We start from the raw sequence: 21,251 nt of genomic DNA on the forward strand, positions 1-21,251 counted from the left end.
GGTCTCCTTCTTCCTACCCCAATCTTCATTACATTACATTTGCTTGGGTTAAACTGTAACAACCATTTGTCCGACCATTCCTGCAGCTTGTCCAGGTCTTCTTGAAGCCTCAAGCTGTCCCTCTCTCTTAATACTTCTCATAATTTTGGCGTCGTCAGCAAACATTGAGAGGAATGAGTCTATACCCTCTTGGAAATCATTTACATATATCAGAAACAGGATAGGTCCAAGAACAGAGCCCTATGGGACTCCACTGGTGACTTCACGCCAGTCTGAGGTCCCACCCCTCACTGTAACTCTCTGCTTCCTATTGCTTAGGTACTCCCTTATCCACTGGAGCGCCCTACCAGTTATTCCTGCCTGTTTCTCCAGCTTATGCATCAACCTTTTATGAGATACTGTGTCAAAGGCTTTCCGTCTTTGTGGGCTGGGTATCACGTGTGTGGGCTGGGTATCAGGTGTGTGGGCTGGGTATCAGGTGTGTGAGCGGGGTATCAGGTGTGTGGACCGGGTATCACGTGTGTGGACTGGGTATCAGGTGTGTGGGCTGGGTATCACGTGTGTGGGCTGGGTATCACGTGTGTGGACTGGGTATCACGTGTGTGGGCTGGGTATCAGGTGTGTGGGCTGGGTATCAGGTGTGTGAGCGGGGTATCAGGTGTGTGGACTCGGTATCAGGTGTGTGGGATGGGTATCAGGTGTGTGGACTAGGTATCAAGTGTGTGGGCTGGGTATCAGGTGTGTGGGCTGGGTATCAGGTGTGTGGGCTGGGTATCAGATGTGTGGACTCGGTATCAGGTGTGGGTGGGGTATCAGGTGTGTGGGCTGGGTATCAGGTGTGTGGGCTGGGTATCGACCTAAACATCTGGCAATCCGGAAATCCATTCAGTAGATAAAATGTTTATTATTGTTACCAACACAGGTCTCTAGTGTCCTACTGCCAGCATTTCAAAAAATCAGTCTTGCCTCAGAACCTTCTCAGCCGTCATGAGCAATACGATCAGTCTACATGTCCCAGTGGCCGCATTTGTGATGAGGATGTTGCTAGATTATTGTACTGATTGTTCAGTCAATAGTGATGAATTGGTCTCATCGCTTTAGGGTGCTTAGGGTGTGGAAATACAATCCGATATTAACAATTGTGTAGTACTTATAGAAGCAGTGGCCGAACGTACAAAACTTCACCACTGCACCCAAAACAGTCAAACTCCGTCTGTTGGGCTCCGTCAGTTGGGCTCCGTCTGTTGGACTCCGTCTGTTGGGATCCGTCTGTTGGGCTCCGTCTGTTGGGATCCGTCTGTTGGGCTCCGTCTGTTGGGCTCCGTCAGTTGGGCTCCGTCAGTTGGGCTCCGTCAGTTGGACTCCGTTTGTTGGGCTCCGTCTGTTGGGCTCTCTCAGTTGGGCTCCATCAGTTGGGCTCCGTCTGTTGGGCTCCGTCAGTTGGGTTCCGTCAGTTGGGCTCCGTCTGTTGGGCTACGTCTGTTGGGCTCCGTCTGTTGGGCTCCGTCAGTTGGGCTCCGTCTATTGGGCTCCGTCAGTTGGGCTCTGTCAGTTGGGCTCCGTCTGTTGGGCTCCATCTGTTGGGATCCGTCTGTTGGGCTCCGTCTGTTGGGATCCGTCTGTTGGACTCAGTCTGTTGGGCTCCGTCTGTTGGACTCCGTCTGTTGGGCTCCGTCTGTTGGGATCCGTCTGCTGGACTCCGTCTGTTGGGCTCCGTCTGTTGGGATCCGTCTGTTGGGATCCGTCAGTTGGGCTCCGTCTGTTGGACTCCGTCTGTTGGGATCCGTCTGTTGTGCTCCGTCTGTTGGGATCCGTCTGTTGGACTCCGTCTGTTGGACTCCGTCTGTTGGGATCCGTCTGTTGGGCTCCATCTGTTGGGCTCCGTCAGTTGGGCTCCGTCTGTTGGGATCCGTCTGTTGGGCTCCGTCAGTTGGGCTCCGTCAGTTGGGCTCCGTCTGTTGGGCTCCGTCAGTTGGGCTCCGTCTGTTGGGATCCGTCTGTTGGGCTCCGTCTGTTGGGCTCCGTCAGTTGGGTTCCGTCAGTTGGGCTCCGTCAGTTGGACTCTGTCTGTTGGGATCCGTCTGTTGGGCTCCATCTCTTGGGATCCGTCTGTTGGACTCCGTCTGTTGGGCTCCGTCTGTTGGGCTCCGTCAGTTGGGCTCCGTCTGTTGGGCTCCGTCTGTTGGGCTCCGTCAGTTGGACTCTGTCTGTTGGGATCCGTCTGTTGGGCTCCATCTCTTGGGATCCGTCTGTTGGACTCCGTCTGTTGGGATCCGTCTGTTGGGCTCCATCTGTTGGGCTCCGTCTGTTGGGCTCCGTCAGTTGGGCTCCGTCTATTGGGCTCCGTCAGTTGGGCTCCGTCAGTTGGGCTCCGTCTGTTGGGATCCGTCTGTTGGGCTCCATCTGTTGGGATCCGTCTGTTGGGCTCCGTCAGTTGGGCTCTGTCTGTTTGGCTCCGTCTGTTGGGCTCCGTCTGTTGGGCTCTGTCTGTTGGGCTCTGTCTGCTGGGCTCCGTCTGTTGGGCTCTGTCTGTTGGGCTCCATCTGTTGGGCTCCGTCAGTTGGGCTCCGTCTGTTGGGATTCTGTTGGGCTCCGTCAGTTGGGCTCCGTCAGTTGGGCTCCGTCTGTTGGGCTCCGTCAGTTGGGCTCCGTCTGTTGGGATCCGTCTGTTGGGCTCCGTCTGTTGGGCTCCGTCAGTTGGGCTCCGTCAGTTGGGCTCCGTCAGTTGGGCTCCGTCAGTTGGACTCTGTCTGTTGGGATCCGTCTGTTGGGCTCCATCTCTTGGGATCCGTCTGTTGGACTCCGTCTGTTGGGCTCCGTCTGTTGGGCTCCGTCAGTTGGGCTCCGTCTGTTGGACTCCGTCTGTTGGGATCCGTCTGTTGGGCTCCATCTGTTGGGATCCGTCTTTTGGGCTCCGTCAGTTGGGCTCCGTCTATTGGGCTCCGTCAGTTGGGCTCCGTCAGTTGGGCTCCGTCTGTTGGGATCCGTCTGTTGGGATCCATCTGTTGGGATCCGTCTGTTGGACTCCGTCTGTTGGGCTCCGTCTGTTGGGATCCGTCTGTTGGACTCCGTCTGTTGGGCTCCGTCTGTTGGGATCCGTCTGTTGGGATCCGTCAGTTGGGCTCCGTCTGTTGGACTCCGTCTGTTGGGATCCGTCTGTTGTGCTCCGTCTGTTGGGATCCTTCTGTTGGACTCCGTCTGTTGGGATCCGTCTGTTGGACTCCGTCTGTTGGGCTCCGTCTGTTGTGATGCGTCTGTTGGGATGCGTCTGTTGGGATCCGTCTGTTGGACTCCGTCTGTTGGGCTCCGTCTGTTGGGATCCGTCTGTTGGGATGCATCTGTTGGGATCCGTCAGTTGTGCTCCATCTGTTGGACTCCGTCTGTTGGGATCAGTCTGTTGGACTCCGTCTGTTGGGCTCCGTCTGTTGGGATCCGTCTGTTGGACTCCGTCTGTTGGGCTCCGTCTGTTGGGATGCGTCTATTGGGATGCGTCTGTTGGGATCCGTCTGTTGGGATCCGTCTGTTGGGATCCGTCTGTTGGACTCCGTCTGTTGGGCTCCGTCTGTTGGGCTCCGTCTGTTGGGACTCGTCTGTTGGGATCCGTCTGTTGGGATCCGTCTGTTCGGCTCCATCTGTTGTGCTCCGTCTGTTGTGCTCCGTCTGTTGGGATCCGCCTGTTGGGATCTGTCTGTTGTGCTCCCTCTGTTGGGCTCCGTTTGTTGGGCTCCGTCTGTTGGGCTCCGTCTGTTGGGCTCTGACTGTTGGGCTCTGTATGTTGGGCTCCGTCTGATGGGCTCCGTCTGTTGGGCTCTGTCTGTTGGGCTCCGTCTGTTGGGCTCCGTCTGTTGGGCTCCGTCTGTTGGGCTCCGTCAGTTGGACTCCGTCAGTTGGGCTCCGTCAGTTGGACTCCGTTTGTTGGGCTCCGTCTGTTGGGCTCTCTCAGTTGGGCTCCATCAGTTGGGCTCCGTCTGTTGGGCTCCGTCAGTTGGGTTCCGTCAGTTGGGCTCCGTCTGTTGGGCTCCGTCTGTTGGGCTCCGTCTGTTGGGCTCCGTCAGTTGGGCTCCGTCTATTGGGCTCTGTCAGTTGGGCTCTGTCAGTTGGGCTCCGTCTGTTGGGCTCCATCTGTTGGGATCCGTCTGTTGGACTCCGTCTGTTGGGCTCCGTCTGTTGGGATCCGTCTGTTGGACTCAGTCTGTTGGGCTCCGTCTGTTGGACTCTGTCTGTTGGGCTCCGTCTGTTGGGATCCGTCTGCTGGACTCCGTCTGTTGGGCTCCGTCTGTTAGGATCCGTCTGTTGGGATCCGTCAGTTAATTGGGCTCCGTCTGTTGGACTCCGTCTGTTGGCATCCGTCTGTTGTGCTCCGTCTGTTGGGATCCGTCTGTTGGACTCCGTCTGTTGGACTCCGTCTGTTGGGATCCGTCTGTTGGGCTCCATCTGTTGGGCTCCGTCAGTTGGGCTCCGTCTGTTGGGATCCGTCTGTTGGGCTCCGTCAGTTGGGCTCCGTCAGTTGGGCTCCGTCTGTTGGGCTCCGTCAGTTGGGCTCCGTCTGTTGGGATCTGTCTGTTGGGCTCCGTCTGTTGGACTCCGTCTGTTGGACTCCGTCTGTTGGGATCCGTCTGTTGGGCTCCGTCAGTTGGGCTCCGTCTGTTGCGATCCGTCTGTTGGGCTCCGTCAGTTGGGCTCCGTCTGTTGGGATCTGTCTGTTGGGCTCCGTCTGTTGGGCTCCGTCAGTTGGGCTCCGTCAGTTGGGCTCCGTCAGTTGGGCTCCGTCAGTTGGACTCTGTCTGTTGCGATCCGTCTGTTGGGCTCCATCTGTTGGGATCCGTCTGTTGGACTCCGTCTGTTGGGCTCCGTCTGTTGGGCTCCGTCAGATTGGCTCCGTCTGTTGGACTCCGTCTGTTGGGATCCGTCTGTTGGGCTCCATCTGTTGGGCTCCGTCTGTTGGGCTCCGTCAGTTGGGCTCCGTCTATTGGGCTCCGTCTGTTGGGCTCCATCTGTTGGGATCCGTCTGTTGGGCTCCGTCTGTTGGGCTCTGTCTGTTGGGCTCCGTCTGTTGGGCTCCGTCTGTTGGGCTCTGTCTGTTGGGCTCTGTCTGTTGGGCTCCGTCTGTTGGGCTCTGTCTGTCGGGCTCCATCTGTTGGGCTCCGTCAGTTGGGCTCCGTCTGTTGGGATCCGTCTGTTGGGCTCCGTCAGTTGGGCTCCGTCAGTTGGGCTCCGTCTGTTGGGCTCTGTCAGTTGGGCCCCGTCTGTTGGGATCCGTCTGTTGGGCTCCGTCTGTTGGGCTCCGTCAGTTGGGCTCCGTCAGTTGGGCTCCGTCAGTTGGGCTCCGTCAGTTGGACTCTGTCTGTTGGGATCCGTCTGTTGGGCTCCATCTGTTGGGATCCGTCTGTTGGACTCCGTCTGTTGGGCTCCGTCTGTTGGGCTCCGTCAGTTGGGATCCGTCTGTTGGGCTCCATCTGTTGGGATCCGTCTGTTGGACTCCGTCTGTTGGGCTCCGTCTGTTGGGCTCCGTCAGATGGGCTCCGTCTGTTGGACTCCGTCTGTTGGGATCCGTCTGTTGGGCTCCATCTGTTGGGCTCCGTCTGTTGGGCTCCGTCAGTTGGGCTCCGTCTATTGGGCTCCGTCAGTTGGGCTCCGTCAGTTGGGCTCCGTCTGTTGGGATCAGTCTGTTGGGCTCCATCTGTTGGGATCCGTCTGTTGGGCTCCGTCTGTTGGGCTCTGTCTGTTGGGCTCCGTCTGTTGGGCTCCGTCTGTTGGGCTCTGTCTGTTGGGCTCCATCTGTTGGGCTCCGTCAGTTGGGCTCCGTCTGTTGGGATCCGTCTGTTAGGCTCCGTCAGTTGGGCTCCGTCAGTTGGGCTCCGTCTGTTGGGCTCCGTCTGTTGGGCTCCGTCAGTTGGGCTCCGTCAGTTGGGCTCCGTCAGTTGGGCTCCGTCAGTTGGGCTCCGTCAGTTGGACTCTGTCTGTTGGGATCCGTCTGTTGGGCTCCATCTGTTGGGATCTGTTGGACTCCGTCTGTTGGGCTCCGTCTGTTGGGCTCCATCTGTTGGGCTCCGTCTGTTGGGCTCCGTCAGTTGGGCTCCGTCTATTGGGCTCCGTCAGTTGGGCTACGTCAGTTGGGCTCCGTCTGTTGGGATCCGTCTGTTGGGCTCCATCTGTTGGGATCCGTCTGTTGGAATCCGTCTGTTGGGCTCCGTCTGTTGGGATCCGTCTGTTGGACTCCGTCTGTTGGGCTCCGTCTGTTGGGATCCGTCTGTTGGGTTCCGTCAGTTGGGCTCCGTCTGTTGGACTCCGTCTGTTGGGATCCGTCTGTTGTGCTCCGTCTGTTGGGATCCTTCTGTTGGACTCCGTCTGTTGGGATCCGTCTGTTGGACTCCGTCTGTTGGGCCCGTTGTGATGCGTCTGTTGGGATGCGTCTGTTGGGATCCGTCTGTTGGACTCCGTCTGTTGGGCTCCGTCTGTTGGGATCCGTCTGTTGGGATGCATCTGTTGGGATCCGTCAGTTGTGCTCCATCTGTTGGACTCCGTCTGTTGGGATCAGTCTGTTGGACTCCGTCTGTTGGGCTCCGTCTGTTGGGATCCGTCTGTTGGACTCCGTCTGTTGGGCTCCGTCTGTTGGGATGCGTCTATTGGGATCCGTCTGTTGGGATCCGTCTGTTGGACTCCGTCTGTTGGGCTCCGTCTGTTGGGACTCGTCTGTTGGGATCCGTCTGTTGGGATCCGTCTGTTCGGCTCCATCTGTTGTGCTCCGTCTGTTGTGCTCCGTCTGTTGGGATCCGCCTGTTGGGATCTGTCTGTTGTGCTCCCTCTGTTGGGCTCCGTTTGTTGGGCTCCGTCTGTTGGGCTCCGTCTGTTGGGCTCTGTCTGTTGGGCTCTGTATGTTGGGCTCCGTCTGATGGGCTCCGTCTGTTGGGCTCTGTCTGTTGGGCTCCGTCTGTTGGGCTTCGTCTGTTGGGCTCTGTCTGTTGGGCTCTGTCTGTTGGGCTCCGTCTGTTGGGCTCCGTCTGTTGGGCTCTGTCTGTTGGGCTCTGTCTGTTGGGCTCCGTCTGTTGGGCTCCTTCTGTTGGGCTCCGTCTGTTGACCGCCATTTACACTAGGAAGTTCAAGTTAGCTTGGCGTGAAACAATTGACTTAGAATGAATGCTTGAGTGTAGAGTAATGTAAAACACAGCAAGAGGAGGTTCACTCACCACAATAAACTGTTGGGCTCTGTCTGTTGGGCTCCGTCTGTTGACCGCCATTTACACTAGGAAGTTCAAGTTAGCTTGGCGTGAAACAATTGGCTTAGAATGAATGCTTGAGTGTAGAGTAATGTAAAACACAGCAAGAGGAGATCCACTCACTACAATAAACTGTTGGGCCTGGCTGAAGGACTTGAGGACGAAGGCCGACAACCAGGTGGAGCCGGAGTCGTCAGCGTGGCCGAAGGCGCTGAAGGAGCCGTCACCTCTACGGTAGAGGAGCTCCCGTTGGTACCCTGCAGGCAGCCACTAATGTAATTATCGCCAACTAATACATTAACTAGTCGCTACAACACGCTCTTATAACAAAAGTATAAAAATTAAAGAAACAACAGAAAGCCAATAGCCATATACATGTCTCACCTGCACTAGAAACAATTAAGTGATCTACACGTCTGTTACGGTATCCCGAAATTTGTAACACAAATCAACAAACATGTTTCCATACCAGTATTTACCCAGGACTTCGACGGGTATTTCGACGGTCTTCCTGATTGTTTTGCACGTTATCGGAATATTGCTTAATTCATTTTTTCCTCTGCTTAAAACATCTGTTTGTATTTTTTAAATTGTCTAATCTTTCTAGTGTGAACACTGATGTAAAGTATTCATATACGTTGGCTGCCTTTTTATCATTAATTGAAATTTGGTTGGACTTATCTGCGAAGGGTCCTATCGAGTCTTTTGTCTTTATTCTACTTCTCTGGTGGGCATAAATATACTTTGGATCTTTCATTATGTTTTGAGCAAGTTTCATTTCATAGTTCCTTTTACCTGTTCTTGTGCCCTGAGCAGAGAAATAAAAGCCCTTCTATATGTGTCAACCCGTGTGCCTCCTGGTGGACTCTTAATTCTTTCAGAGGTTTTGCCTTGCTGTTATAGCACTGGTGACAACCCGTCATCCACCTCCTCCTTTTACTTTTCCTTCTTGGTACTCACTCAGATCCAAGCTCAGTGTTAAATTTTTTAAATTTCCCCACGAAACTTCCACGTCTCTGACTACCAAGAGATATTTTGCAGTTTCTGTATCATTCTGATACAGGAACTGCATCATACAGGAACTCCTCGAAAGCAGTCTAGAACGTCATCGTTCCAGACCTTTATATGGGTTTCTCTAATTGTGTTCTATCTTAGAATATTACGGGGCGAGCTTCTCCTCTTGCTGAGTTTGATCGACCACGACCTCCTCTGGTGTTAGCAAAGGTCCAGAATGTTGCTGCCTCGTGTGGGCTCTACCACGTGCTGAATAAAAAATATGAGTCTTGTACCAGGCCAAGAAATTGTTCCTCTTCGGCTTGTGATTTTGCATTCACCCAAAATCCATTGTGTAGTGATTAAAATCTACCATTATAAGAGCTTGGACTTCACCATATTTTTCACGATATGTAAATCTTGAAATTCCTCTTCTGAAGCTGTGTCTGCCCTGTAGCCTACTTCCACACTCTTATAATTTCCAGTAACGATGAGCCAGCTGCCACCGTTACAGCTGCCACTGCCTACCAGCTGTAACGGTGAGCAAGCTGTACCTTTGTGCTAGCTGCAACGGTGAGCCAGCTGCAACGGTGAGCCAACTGTAACGTTGAGCCATCTCTAACTGAGCCATCTATAACGTCGAGCCAGCTGTAACGTGTGCCAGCTCTAACTGAGCCAGCTGTAACAATGAGCCAGCTGTAACGGTGAGCCAGTCAGATACCAGTCAAGTGGTAACCCGGCATCTGTTCCCCGCGGTGTTCCACACTCTGGATGCCATCGACAGTAGCGTACAAATTTCGGCGTTTTAAAGGTATTTTATCAATTATAATCATTGTGATAATTAGCATATACCTCCTTAGTTTGGTACCCAACCACTTGGGCTGGACGTTAGAGTGACGGTCTCGCTTCATGCAGGTCGGCGTTCAATCTCCGACCGTCCAATTGGTTGGGCACCATTCCTTTCCCCCGTCCCATTCCAAATCCTTATCCTGACCCCTTCCAAGTGCTATATAGTCGTGATGACTTGGCGCTATCTCCTGATAATTCCCTTCCTTAGTTTGGTTCGTGTAATTTCAAATGGTTATTGTTAGCACAGTGGTCTACGTATTTGGTTAATAACCTCGGGATTTATTCTCTAGGTCGGACAGAAACGGTTGGACATTTTTTCCCTGCTCACGATGTTTACCTAGCGGTAAATAGGTAATCAAGTAGCAGTAAACAGGTGTAAATCCACCTAAATTCACTCACCTAGCATTAAATAGATAGTCACCTAGCAGTAATTAGGTACTCACCTAGCAGTAAATAGGTACTCGAGAGTTTCTAAAGTGTAGTAGAGCCACTAGGGTTAGCTATAGTTGACTACGGGGGACCTGGAATAAGCCCAAGTACGGGCTCTCTGCCTGACGACGATATCAATAAGAGACGTATACCACATTGTTAGAGTTTGCTGACGAGGCAGCCAGAGTTGTTCTGAAGCACATGTAAACTCCGGCCCACACTTGTTCACAGTAAACTAACGCGTTTAGCATTAACTCAGGTTATAAACATGGGCACGTCCAGGAACCATTGTGGGCCGTAGTTTTGATGACTAATGCGGGATCACCATAGTCCGTGCTGCTTGGAACTTTTGTCCGAGTAGCTGAATCTAAAAAAACAACAACATTACTTAGCTTGAGGGACAGCAGGTACTGACCTGTCATCACCCACGTTGTCAGACCTCAGACCGACCATATCCAGAAATATTGGCTAACTGTCCTTACATAGATAGAGATAATAATGAGGTTACCGGTCTTCATGTAGGTGAGGAGCCTCCTGGTGGTCTCCGGGGTGGTCTGGTTGGAGGCCTTCAGGTACTGCATGATGAAGATGTTGGGCACGAAGTTGATCATGTTCTGCTCCCCACACCCGTACGGCATCCGGATCAGGCTCCCCAAATTCTTCAAGGAATTATGGAAATATTCTGGGTTATAATGTGTTAAGAAGCCGTTGCACATGCACCAAGCATCCACCGTTGTATGCATGCAACACGGTGTATGTAAAGTGCATGCAACACTTTATTATTAGTGTCATCAGCAAGTCTCTTTCACTTCACAAGAAATTACAGTGTAATAATTTCTTGTGATGTCAAATCAGAAGGAAAATTATATTTAAAATGACTACTATATGAACTATATAAGATGATATTTAAACGGAGATTGAATTATTGTTTAAAATATTTGAAAAATAATTGTTTCATTAATTTATTTAACTTCAAAGAAAGAACACCACAAAATTTTATAACAATAGAGAATGGAGCATTAATTGTTCTATAGTATCCAGCATGAAAGTCGATAAGACATATAATTTTTTATTTTAATCAATTAGTGTATATAAAGATATCATGATGCCCAAACAGGTGATATGAGAGCCCAGAATATCTTACCTGACAATGGTACTGAGCTGCACTAATGTTTACTCTGATGCATGTTAGTATGTAACCAACATATGGGGGGATATTGCTCACCTTGTTACACTGATCTCTCAACAAGATAGTCCCTATGGTTTAAGGTTTACACATAACTATCACAGAGAACATGAGTGAGTGAGTGAGTACCTCGAGTGTGAGAGCTATGAGGTCACCGACGGCCGTGACCCAGCCTCGCTCTGACCCCTCCACCATGACCTGTGGGGTCTCCAGCTCCCACGCCTCCAGCGAGTCCTCGCCAGTCTCAAAGTCTGCAACAACAACAAATATACTTCACCAAATATCTAAACAATATACAATGAGTATTTCCTAAAACAAGTCTTGTGTAGGTCATTTCTAATACAAAAATAATGACTAGCACTGGAACAAAATTTTGGTAGAGCAGTGTGAGGACTGCATATATAACTCTAGATGTGGTACCCAGCGATGTCCGGGTCTCTCTCCCCCCCCCCTCAACCCCTCCTCCTCACTTCAACTCCCTAATTCTCTGTCATTCCCATCCTACCTCCCTCCATCCAGTAACAGCCGAGAAATCTGCTTGTGAGCAAACTATGAAATTAATAATATTGGTTTGATTGTCCTTAGAGTCGGTGTTTGTAGCAACAGGAGCAAATCCAACTTAAAGAGGGGCATGAGGGGTCGAATGCATCCACCTTTGACGATTACCATACAATAACAATTCACCATGGAAAGTTGAATGAGGCTAATTACAACCATCGCCTCCAACCGAAGATAGACTAACAAGCAGACATTCTCTTTTACAGATATACTAAAGGAGGATACCCGGCTGTGCTCGGGTCTCCCTCGCCCCTATCTCCGAACCTTCCCCTTCTCATCTCGCTTTCCCCTATCCCGTCTTTTCTTCCCATCTCCTCCCATGTCAAACTTTCTCCCCGTTGATCCCCCCTTCTCTCCTGTACACCTTTTCCAATCTCCCCCTCTCTCCAGTACCCTATTTAAGCATCCTTCTTCTACCCATTGTTCAAGTATTCTTCTTCTACCACCTTTTCCTTGCCTGTGAGCTGCCGACGCCTGACCTTACCACTGTACCGCGGTGGAGTAAGCGGCTGGCAGCGCCTTGGTCACCAGTCACTAAACAGCTCCAGGTGATAGTCTCTGATATATATCACATTAGTGTGATTTATCTGTTTATTATTATTAATTATCGTTATCAGTATAATGACAAGGTCAATATCACCAAACATCTCAAGGAGTCTAGTGTAAGAGAGAGATGGGACTGATGGCATATGATCATGCAAAATGATCTGGTCGTTAGCCGCGTGAAGCACCAATGTAGAGTTGGGCCTAGAGCTTAAGTAACGAGCCGAGTGTTGACAGTCACACTGATCCCTGAGGGTGACAGTCACACTGATCACTGAGGGTGACAGTCACACTGATCACTGAGGGTGACAGTCACACTGATCACTGAGGGTGACAGTCACACTGATCACTGAGGGTGACAGTCACACTGATCACTGAGGGTGACAGTCAGACTGATCACTGAGGGTGACAGTCACACTGATCACTGAGGGTGACAGTCACACTGATCACTGAGGGTGACAGTCACACTGATCACTGAGGGTGACAGTCACACTGATCACTGAGGGTGACAGTCACACTGATCACTGAGGGTGACAGTCACACTGATCACTGAGGGTGACAGTCACACTGATCACTGAGGGTGACAGTCACACTGATCACTGAGGGTGACAGTCACACTGATCACTGAGGGTGGTACACGGCTACACAACAATGATGATAAATCCTTACCTTTAGAGCAGATGTACTTGCTCCAGGTCTTCTCTCTCAGGAACCCCTCGGCCTCCACTGTGATGGGTTTTATCAGTGAGTCTCTGAAAACGATTATAGGAAAGTATTTAAACCATCTCGTTCTATTTATTCTAGCATACTGTTTATCTAGTTTATGAAGAACTATTACAAAGTTATTACGATTGTATTGGATGAATTAAGCAATTAAGTGTATCTCTTGGAGTGTGCTAATCTCTAGTTTCTGGTTTACCCTTATTCACTATTCTTAAAATTTTCTATTTTATTTTTTACGAGTTTCTTTTTACAAAAAAGGGATAAAAATCTAGAAAAAGTGCTAAATGTAATGAAATGTCTCTTTTCTGGTGGAGACCAAGTGGTCTTTGGCCTGCTGGATGTAACAGTGCAAGTATTTTGCACTTATGTAACAGTGCAAGTATTTTGCACTCTTTCACGTATAATTGTGAGTTGTAATTGTGTGTGAGTGTATACGTGTGTGCGTGTTAGTCGAGAGCGAGGTGGTAGTTGGTGAGGTGAGCCTGCACAGCTTTGCTGACGGCAGTACTTTCAACAAAGAAGCCATGTTCTGGCTTGCGAGAGTACCCACCCCTGGCTCGGCCAGCGAGGTGGTTGAGCAGTGAGAGTGGAACCTTTGCAAGGGTGAGTACATCCAACCAGCTCCTCCATCCGGGCTGGTGATTAGCCATCACCCACCCCTGGGTGAACTTGTTAGTGAGGTAAGAGTTCAGTTATGCATTGTCTTAAACCAGAAGTGTGTCTTAGTGGTGACAAGCTAGTAGAGTCTGAACCATTTAGCAATGTATGGTGTGGGCGTGCATGGAGTGGGTGACCCCCCCCCCCCTTTTTAATTTGGTCAATATTATGTTAAATAATTGGATGTTAAAATGTTAAATATCAATTGCTGGAAATTGAAATAATTTCAAATAATTTGATTCGATAAATGTCTATGTGTAGAATAACAAGCTTGACTTGTTATTCTACAAGTCCTTAGAATAGGACAAGTTAGGTTCAGTCCTCTCTTTGAACCAATGTCCCCACAAGTAAGAGTTAAGACTAGAGAAATTACGAGATGAACAAGGTAGAAACGAGAGTGAGGGCACCGTGAGGTGAGTGAGGGAAGGTGTGGCTTGATGAGAGGAGCTCGCGCGCCACCTCGCCTCACTTAACCAGTCGGGTTTACTTAGGAATTTATTTAGAAAGTGATAAATTAAACAGTACTCCTGTCACATTGTTTAAGTGGAATTTATATTTAGTTTCAATGACAGGTGGTGGCAGCAAACATCAGAACATCTTAGAATATCAGTATAGTATAACATCATAGATAGTATAACAGAATAACAGTCTTGTCTACTCACCCTACTCCTGCTTATCCCTCCTTCCTCCCCCCTCCTACTTCCTTCATTCCTCCTACCTCCACTCTTCCAGTTCGCTCCCCGTTTACTATCCCCACTCGCTTCTCTCTACCTTAGTTCCCCCCTCAACTTTATCCATGTTATCCAACCTTATCCCCTCCTTTCTTCCTTACTTTGCTTTACTTTTTCACAATCACAGAGTAGATAGAAAAATCAGATGTTATATGGAGATCAAAGCCAGAACCTGGCCTCTTGAGTGAGGTGCAAGAAGCAGGTGACTTGTCAACATCCTCACTGAGGAATCCATCCAGAAAGTCAGTCAAACTTGATAGACAACTGCAGAGTTCATGGGAAATGAAGCATCAAACCTGCCAAACTATTCATTCCAAACAATTTGTTCACTCAAAACTAGCTCACGCCCGTTAATACTTATGGCCGGCACCAATCGGCTCGAAGCCCCTGCCAAGAGCCTGTTGCAGGTCAGTTCGGAGTGATGTACAAGGAACTAACTAACCTAGCAGGGATGGAGTCTGGGAGCCACCAGAACGAGGCGTTTTATTATATTCAATGATAGTTTTGTGGGAGGAGCCGCTTCATGGCTTCTTGAAGCTAACTAAAGAGCAGACGGCAAACAAGGAACTAATCAGGGAGGATGAGGAGAAACGGCAGGTCTTAGGTCAAACAAGACCGACTGGGACCAGGAACTTTCACCAAATCCCCAGTGAGCACGATATCCAAGAGTGGTGCGAGTTCGACGATGCATCAGCATTATCAATGTAAATTAAACGTTGATGACGTTGATTCGGCGTTGAATTGACGCTGTTCTTGGATACTGAGCCCACTGTGTTGGGCCCACAAGACCCGGTTAAACCATGTAAACCTCTAAGCCCCAAAGTCCTCGACATTTTTAAAGAAAAAAATGCAGCCAAAGCTGCATATTTACGAATATCAGAGGCCTGAGGGCAGACCACAAGCTGCTTAGCTTTCCAGACACAAAGAACGGGATACCCAGGGAGTGGGGTCAGCCAACATAGCACCCACGAGGCAGAAACGGGAGCACGCAGACCTGCCAGGCATCAGTCATCTCGGGACCCCTCCGCGAACCACCTGAATCATTCTTGGCCAGAGAAGTAGAAGACAACAACCGAACAAACCGCCCACCAGTGACCAAAGAACAGAACCTCAGCCTGCAGAGGAGAGCATGAAGCTCCCCAACTCTGCAGCCTCATCTCCCCAGCCAGAGTGCATGCGGATTATCCATTACCTATGGATAATCTGCCATGCACTCTGGCAGGGGCAAAGGATAATCCCTATGCACTCAGGCAAGGTAATGAAGTTCATCACTCTGCGGCATTGCTCAAATTGATTTTATCAGAGATATATCACATAAAGATTATTTACTTGTGTATTATCATTATTATTATTATATTATTATTATTATTATTATTATTATTATTATTATTAATATTATTATTATTATCATTATTATTATTATTATTATTATTTTATTATTATTATTATTATTATTATTATTATTATTATTATTAAAATCCTCATCATGACTTGAATGCTGGTGAGTAGTGAGGAAAGAAGGAATATTTTGCTGACCTTCTGTTGATGGATGAATCACCGGAGCCGCAGGGCTGAGAGTACTCATGGTCGACGAAGGCAGCTACGCTAATGTTGACTTCTCCGATCACCAGGGGTTTGATCCTCACTATGTGAACGACCTTGTCCTGTGCCGGGACACAAGAGCTACGCTTCCCGAGGACAATCTGCTCAGTCGCCTCCTCCAAGATCTGGTACTCCTCACTCTCCTGCACCCTCACAGACACCTAAACCAAGACAGTAGACACATAAGAATGAATGGCATCATTAATGTTTTGAGTGACTTGAAGCAGTTACCGCTCCAGGATGATCTATGAATGGCATGACTTAAGTTAGAATGAGGAGGTTAGACATTATCGTAAGTCACTGTTAGAAGAAGGAGCAAAGCCTAACACAGTCTGTATCCCTTGAAGCCAGGAAGACTGTGTAGCACAGTCTGTGTCGCTGGAAGCCTAGAAGACTGTACTCACCTAGTTGTACTCACCTAGTTGTGCTTGCGGGGGTTGAGCTCTGGCTCTTTGGTCCCGCCTCCCAACCGTCAATCAACAGGTGTACAGGTTCCTGAGCCTATTGGGCTCTATCATATCTACACTTGAAACTGTGAATGGAGTCTGCCTCCACCACATCACTTCCTAATGCATTCCATTTGTCAACCACTCTGACACTAAAAAAGTTCTTTCTAATATCTCTGTGGCTCATTTGGGCACTCAGTTTCCACCTGTGTCCCCTAGTGCGTGTGCCCCTGGTGTTAAATAGCCTGTCTTTATCAACCCTGTCGATACCCTTGAGAATCTTGAATGTGGTGATCATGTCTCCCCTAACTCTTCTGTCTTACAACGAAGTGAGGTTTAATTCCCGTAGTCTCTCCTCGTAGTTCATAGCTCTCAGCTCGGGTACTAGTCTGGTGGCAAACCTTTGAACCTTTTCCAGTTAATGTTATGCTTGACTAGACATGGACTCCATGCTGGAGCCGCATACGCCAGGATTGGTCTGACATATGTGGTATATAATGTTCTGAAAGATTCCTTACACAAGTTTCTAAAGGCCGTTCTTATGTTAGCCACCTGGCATATGCTGCTGATGTTATCCTCTTGATATGAGCTTCAGGGGACAGGTCTGGCATGATATCAACCCCCTGGTCTTTCTCTCTCTCTGACTCTTGAAGTATTTCATCTCCCAAATGATACCTTGTATCTGGTCTCCTGCTTCCTACCCCTATCTTCATTACATTACATTTGCTTGGGTTAAACTCTAACAGCCATTTGTTCGACCATTCCTGCACCTTGTCCAGGTCTTCTTGAAGCCTCAAGCTGTCCTCCTCTGTCTTAATCCTTCTCATAGTTTTGGCGTCTTCAGCAAACATTGAGAGGAATGAGTTTATTGCCTCTGGGAGATCTTTTACGTATATCAGAAACAGGATAGGCCCAAGAACAGAGCCCTGTGGGACTTCACTGGTGACTTCACGCCATTCTGAGGTCTCACCCCTCACTGTATCTCTCTGCTTCCTATTGCTTAGGTACTCCCTTATCCACTGGAGCACGCTACCAGTTACTCCTGCCTGTTTCTCCAGCTTATGCATCAACCTTTTATGGGGTACTATGTCAAAGGCTTTCCGACAGTAAAAAAAAAAGCAGTCTGCCTATCCTTCTCTTTCTTGCTTAATTTTTGTCACCTGATCGTAGAATTCTATCAAGCCTGTAAGGCAAGATTTACTCTCCTTGAACCCATGTTGATGGGTTGTCACGAAGTCTCTTTTCTCCAGATGTGTTAGTAGGTTTTTTCTCCCAATCTTCTCCATCACCTTGCATTATATACAAGTTAAGGACACTGGCCTGTAGTTCAGTGCCTCTTGTCTGTCACCCTTTTGTATATTGGTACTACATTAGCAGTCTTCCATATTTCTGGTAGATCTCCCGTTTCCAGTGACCTACTATACACTATGGAGAGTGGCAAGCAAAGTGCTCCTGCACACTCTTTCAATACCCATGGTGAGATTCCGTCCGGCCCAACAGCTTCTCACATCCAGCTCCAATTGGTGCTTCTTAACCTCATCTCTTGTAATTTCGAACCTATCCAAGGTCACCTGGTTTGCTGCCACCTCTCCTAGCGCCGTGACCTCTCCCTCTTCTATTGTAAAGACCTCCTGGAACCTTTTGTTGAGTTCTTTACACACCTCTTTGTCATTCTCTGTGTACCTGTCCTCGCCCACCCTAAGTTTCATCACCTGTTCCTTCACTGTTGTCTTCCTCCTGATGTGACTGTGTCTTGGCTCGGTCTTGGCTTTGGTTCGGTCTTGGCTTTATTAGCTATATCATTTTCATACCTTTTCTCAGCTGCTCTTCTCACACTAACATATTCGTTCCTGGTTCTCTGGTATCTCTCTCTCTACTATCTGGTGTTCTGTTATTACGGAAGTTCCTCCATTCCCTTTTGTTCAGCTCCTTTGCTTTCATACATTCCCTATTAAACCACGGATTCTTCCTTTGCTTCTCTGTTTTTTCCAGTCGGGCTGGGACAAACCTGCTTACAGCCTCCTGACATTTTTTGGTGACATAGTCCATCATGTCTTGTACGGACTTGGTTCCGAGTTCTGTGTCCCAATGTATATCCCATAGGAATTTATTCATCTCCTCATAGTTTCCCTTTCGGTACGCCAGCCCTTTGTTTCCCAGTTCTTTCTTGGGGGTGATAATTCCTAGCTCAACCAGGTACTCAAAGCTCAAAACACTATGATCACTCATTCCCAAGGGGGCTTCCAACTTAACTTTCCTTTTATCCAACTCATTTAGGGTAAATATCAGATCAAGCAAGGCTGGTTCATCCCCTCCTCTCATTCTTGTCGGTCCCTTGACGTGTTGACTTAGAAAGTTTCTTGTTGCCACATCCAGCAGCTTAGTTCTCCATGTGTCTGGGCCTCCATGTGGGTCTCTGTTTCCCCAATCTATCTTCCCATGGTTGAAGTCCATCATGATTAGTATTCTGGATCCGTTCCTGCTAGCCACAGAAGCTGTTCTCTCTATAACTGTGTAGCACAGTCTGTGTCACTGGAAGACTGTGTAGCACAGTCTGTGTCACTGGAAGCCAGGAAGACTTTGTAGCACAGTCTGTGTCGCTGGAAGCCAGGAAGACTGTGTAGCACAGTCTGTGTCGCTGGACGCCAGGAAGACTGTGTAGAACAGTCTGTGTCGCTGGAAGCCAGGAAGACTGTGTAGCACAGTCTGTGTCGCTGGACGCCAGGAAGACTGTGTAGCACAGTCTGTGTCGCTGGACGCCAGGAAGACTGTGTAGCACAGTCTGTGTCGCTGGACGCCAGGAAGACTGTGTAGCACAGTCTGTGTCGCTGGACGCCAGGAAGACTGTGCAGCACAGTCTGTGTCGCTGGACGCCAGGAAGACTGTGTAGCATAGTCTGTGTCGCTGGAAGCCAGGAAGACTGTGTAGCATAGTCTGTGTCGCTAGAAGCCAGGAAGACCATGTAGCACAGTCTGTGTCGCTGGATATAATGCGCTATATAACACTCAAGACTCCAACACGATAACCAAAGGAGTCAGAATATGAAAATTGCATAAAATAATAATTAACAAAAAAATGATAAACTTTCAGTACAGCTGAAACATATACCTTAAACGAACATGTATGATAGACATTTAAGTAGTCAACTCCTGTATTCACCTTTGCTATTTGTTTTCAATGTTTTAGTTGGAAAACATGACTTTGTAGATCGATTGGCCAATGAGGCTTGCAAGAAAGAAAACATTGATTATGACTTTGGACTATCTAATGCAATTATTAGAAACATACAAATTAAAGAAATTAATTCAGATTTAGAAGAACTAAGAAATGTCCAGAGACCTGAAAACTGCAGTATTAAAAGTTATGCCAAGTTTTGTAATGATAGGTATTTGTATGGTCAGCACAGTAACCGGACCAGGCAATGTAATGTAGTCATTGCGCGAATTCGCCTTGGCTATAGACACATTTGGCAGGTTAGTGAGGCTGAGCCACTACCAGAATACTCAGATTGTAAACTCTGTGATAAACCTTTAATGCATTCACTAGAACACTATATTGTTGAATGTGAAGCCATAAAGGACTTTAGACCTCCGGGCCTCTTGTACCACCAACTGTGTAACTATTTTATTGACTCAGGTGTTCTGGATGACATCCTAACAGTTTATCCAAAATTTGCTTGTCCATTTTAAAGAATGAAGAACAATATTTATTTATATTACTTCTAAGGTGCATCAGTTATGAACCCATCCCTGGCCTTGTGTGGCAGTGAACAATAGAAAGTTGTTTTCACATATCCATACATTAAACCATTGATTGTAACCATGATATATATATGTACTTCTGACTACAGTTTAGACCTATCGTGTTATGTATGACCCCTCTGTCCTGCGTGACAGTGAATACCAGCATTATTCTCACTTTAATAAGACTAATCGAAATCCTCAGATTAGGCAAAATTGTAATTAATTTTGTCAATAAAGATGTTAATATTAATAATAATAATGTTTTCAATTCACTAACGAAAAATATGACAAACACACACACACAGAAGAACCGTAACTCAACCCGTGAAAGCATTATTAGGCGAGAACAATTAGGTAGGCATGCACACACACACACAAACATACCAGATACCAGCATACCATATGTAACACACCAAGCATACCAGCGATACAAAGATGCGAGAAACAACTAAACGGCAGCGAGGAGAGAGGCAGAAAGAAATTTTGAAAAAGGGATTGCAGACAAATGTAAAACAGAACCAGGTCTATTCTATAAATTCATAAACAACAAATTGCAGGTAAAGGATAATATTCAGAGGTTGAAAATGGGAAATACATTCACGAAAAATGAAAAGAAAATGTGTGAAAAACCTGCTGGGATTGATATGAGAGGAGACTACCAGTGACTTGTACTGAACTAAATTAAAAATTTACTGTCTGCAAATTAATTCAACTAAAATCTCTAGCTAGAGCTGTAAATCCTAGCTCCTCTTTTCCTAATGACAGATTGTGGGCTGTAAGGGACAGGTGGGGTGAATGAATTAGTTGATAGAAGTTCCGGTACACCTGTAGACAGGGATTCTCACATCAGCTTATATTTTATACAAGGATAAGATTTAATAAATTCAGTTCAATGACTGAACACTGGCTCTGTTTAAATCAGAGATTTAAACATGTACATAGTCTAGCCTAGCACCATAACTTGTTTTGATATTCTTAGAGTACGACTTAATCAAACTAGAAATGCTCTACAAATCAAGGGACCCAGAATGTGAAATGACCTTCCCAACCATGTTAAAGACTGTACCTGTCTCAACCAGTTTAAGATAAAAACGAAGCTATACCTAATAAATTCCCTGTAACCTACCTTACCCCTCTATTGTCAACGAATGTCTGTTTTTTTTTTAAAGAGCGCTGTTTGTCGACAGAATTGTATTTGCGCTGCTTTTTCAGCTATGTTTTCATTCCATGTTTTCATTTTACTCTTTATGCTCAATTAGTATTAAGCTTTAGTCATTTAAGTTTTACAATGCCCGAAACGCTTTGCATAATAGTGGCTTTAGGCTTTGTATGTACTAGCCCTAACTATAAATCCATCACTCTTTGTAAAATCTTTTGTATGTATGTACCTTACCTAAATAAACATTTGATTTGATTTGATTTGAACTATCAACAGCCAATATATTCTTATACTATAAACAACAATTTAAATTGTAAATGTATAATAAATTACTTTAAATGTAGTCTAAGTACTATTAACTAAGTACTAAATTATATTCAATTTAATGAACTTATATGATAACTTTAAAAATAAC

At 47.6% G+C, this 21,251-nt stretch overlaps 1 protein-coding gene across 1 annotated transcript in view; it reads right to left on the reverse strand.

Annotated features, from left to right (window-relative positions):
- Positions 1-21,251, reverse strand: part of LOC123750139 (alpha-2-macroglobulin-like) — a 434,012-nt gene that overhangs the window by 45,260 nt on the left and 367,501 nt on the right. The window contains exons 17-21 of the mRNA XM_069326235.1: positions 15,423-15,649; positions 12,445-12,527; positions 10,804-10,925; positions 9,997-10,147; positions 7,341-7,474 (exon numbers count right to left, since the gene is read on the reverse strand). Of these exons, the coding sequence (XP_069182336.1) occupies positions 7,341-7,474; positions 9,997-10,147; positions 10,804-10,925; positions 12,445-12,527; positions 15,423-15,649 (717 nt within the window). The remainder of the gene's footprint in view (positions 1-7,340; positions 7,475-9,996; positions 10,148-10,803; positions 10,926-12,444; positions 12,528-15,422; positions 15,650-21,251) is intronic.

Source organism: Procambarus clarkii, chromosome 18 (assembly GCF_040958095.1).
Source record: "Procambarus clarkii isolate CNS0578487 chromosome 18, FALCON_Pclarkii_2.0, whole genome shotgun sequence".
In the NCBI taxonomy this organism is placed as follows: domain Eukaryota; kingdom Metazoa; phylum Arthropoda; class Malacostraca; order Decapoda; family Cambaridae; genus Procambarus; species Procambarus clarkii.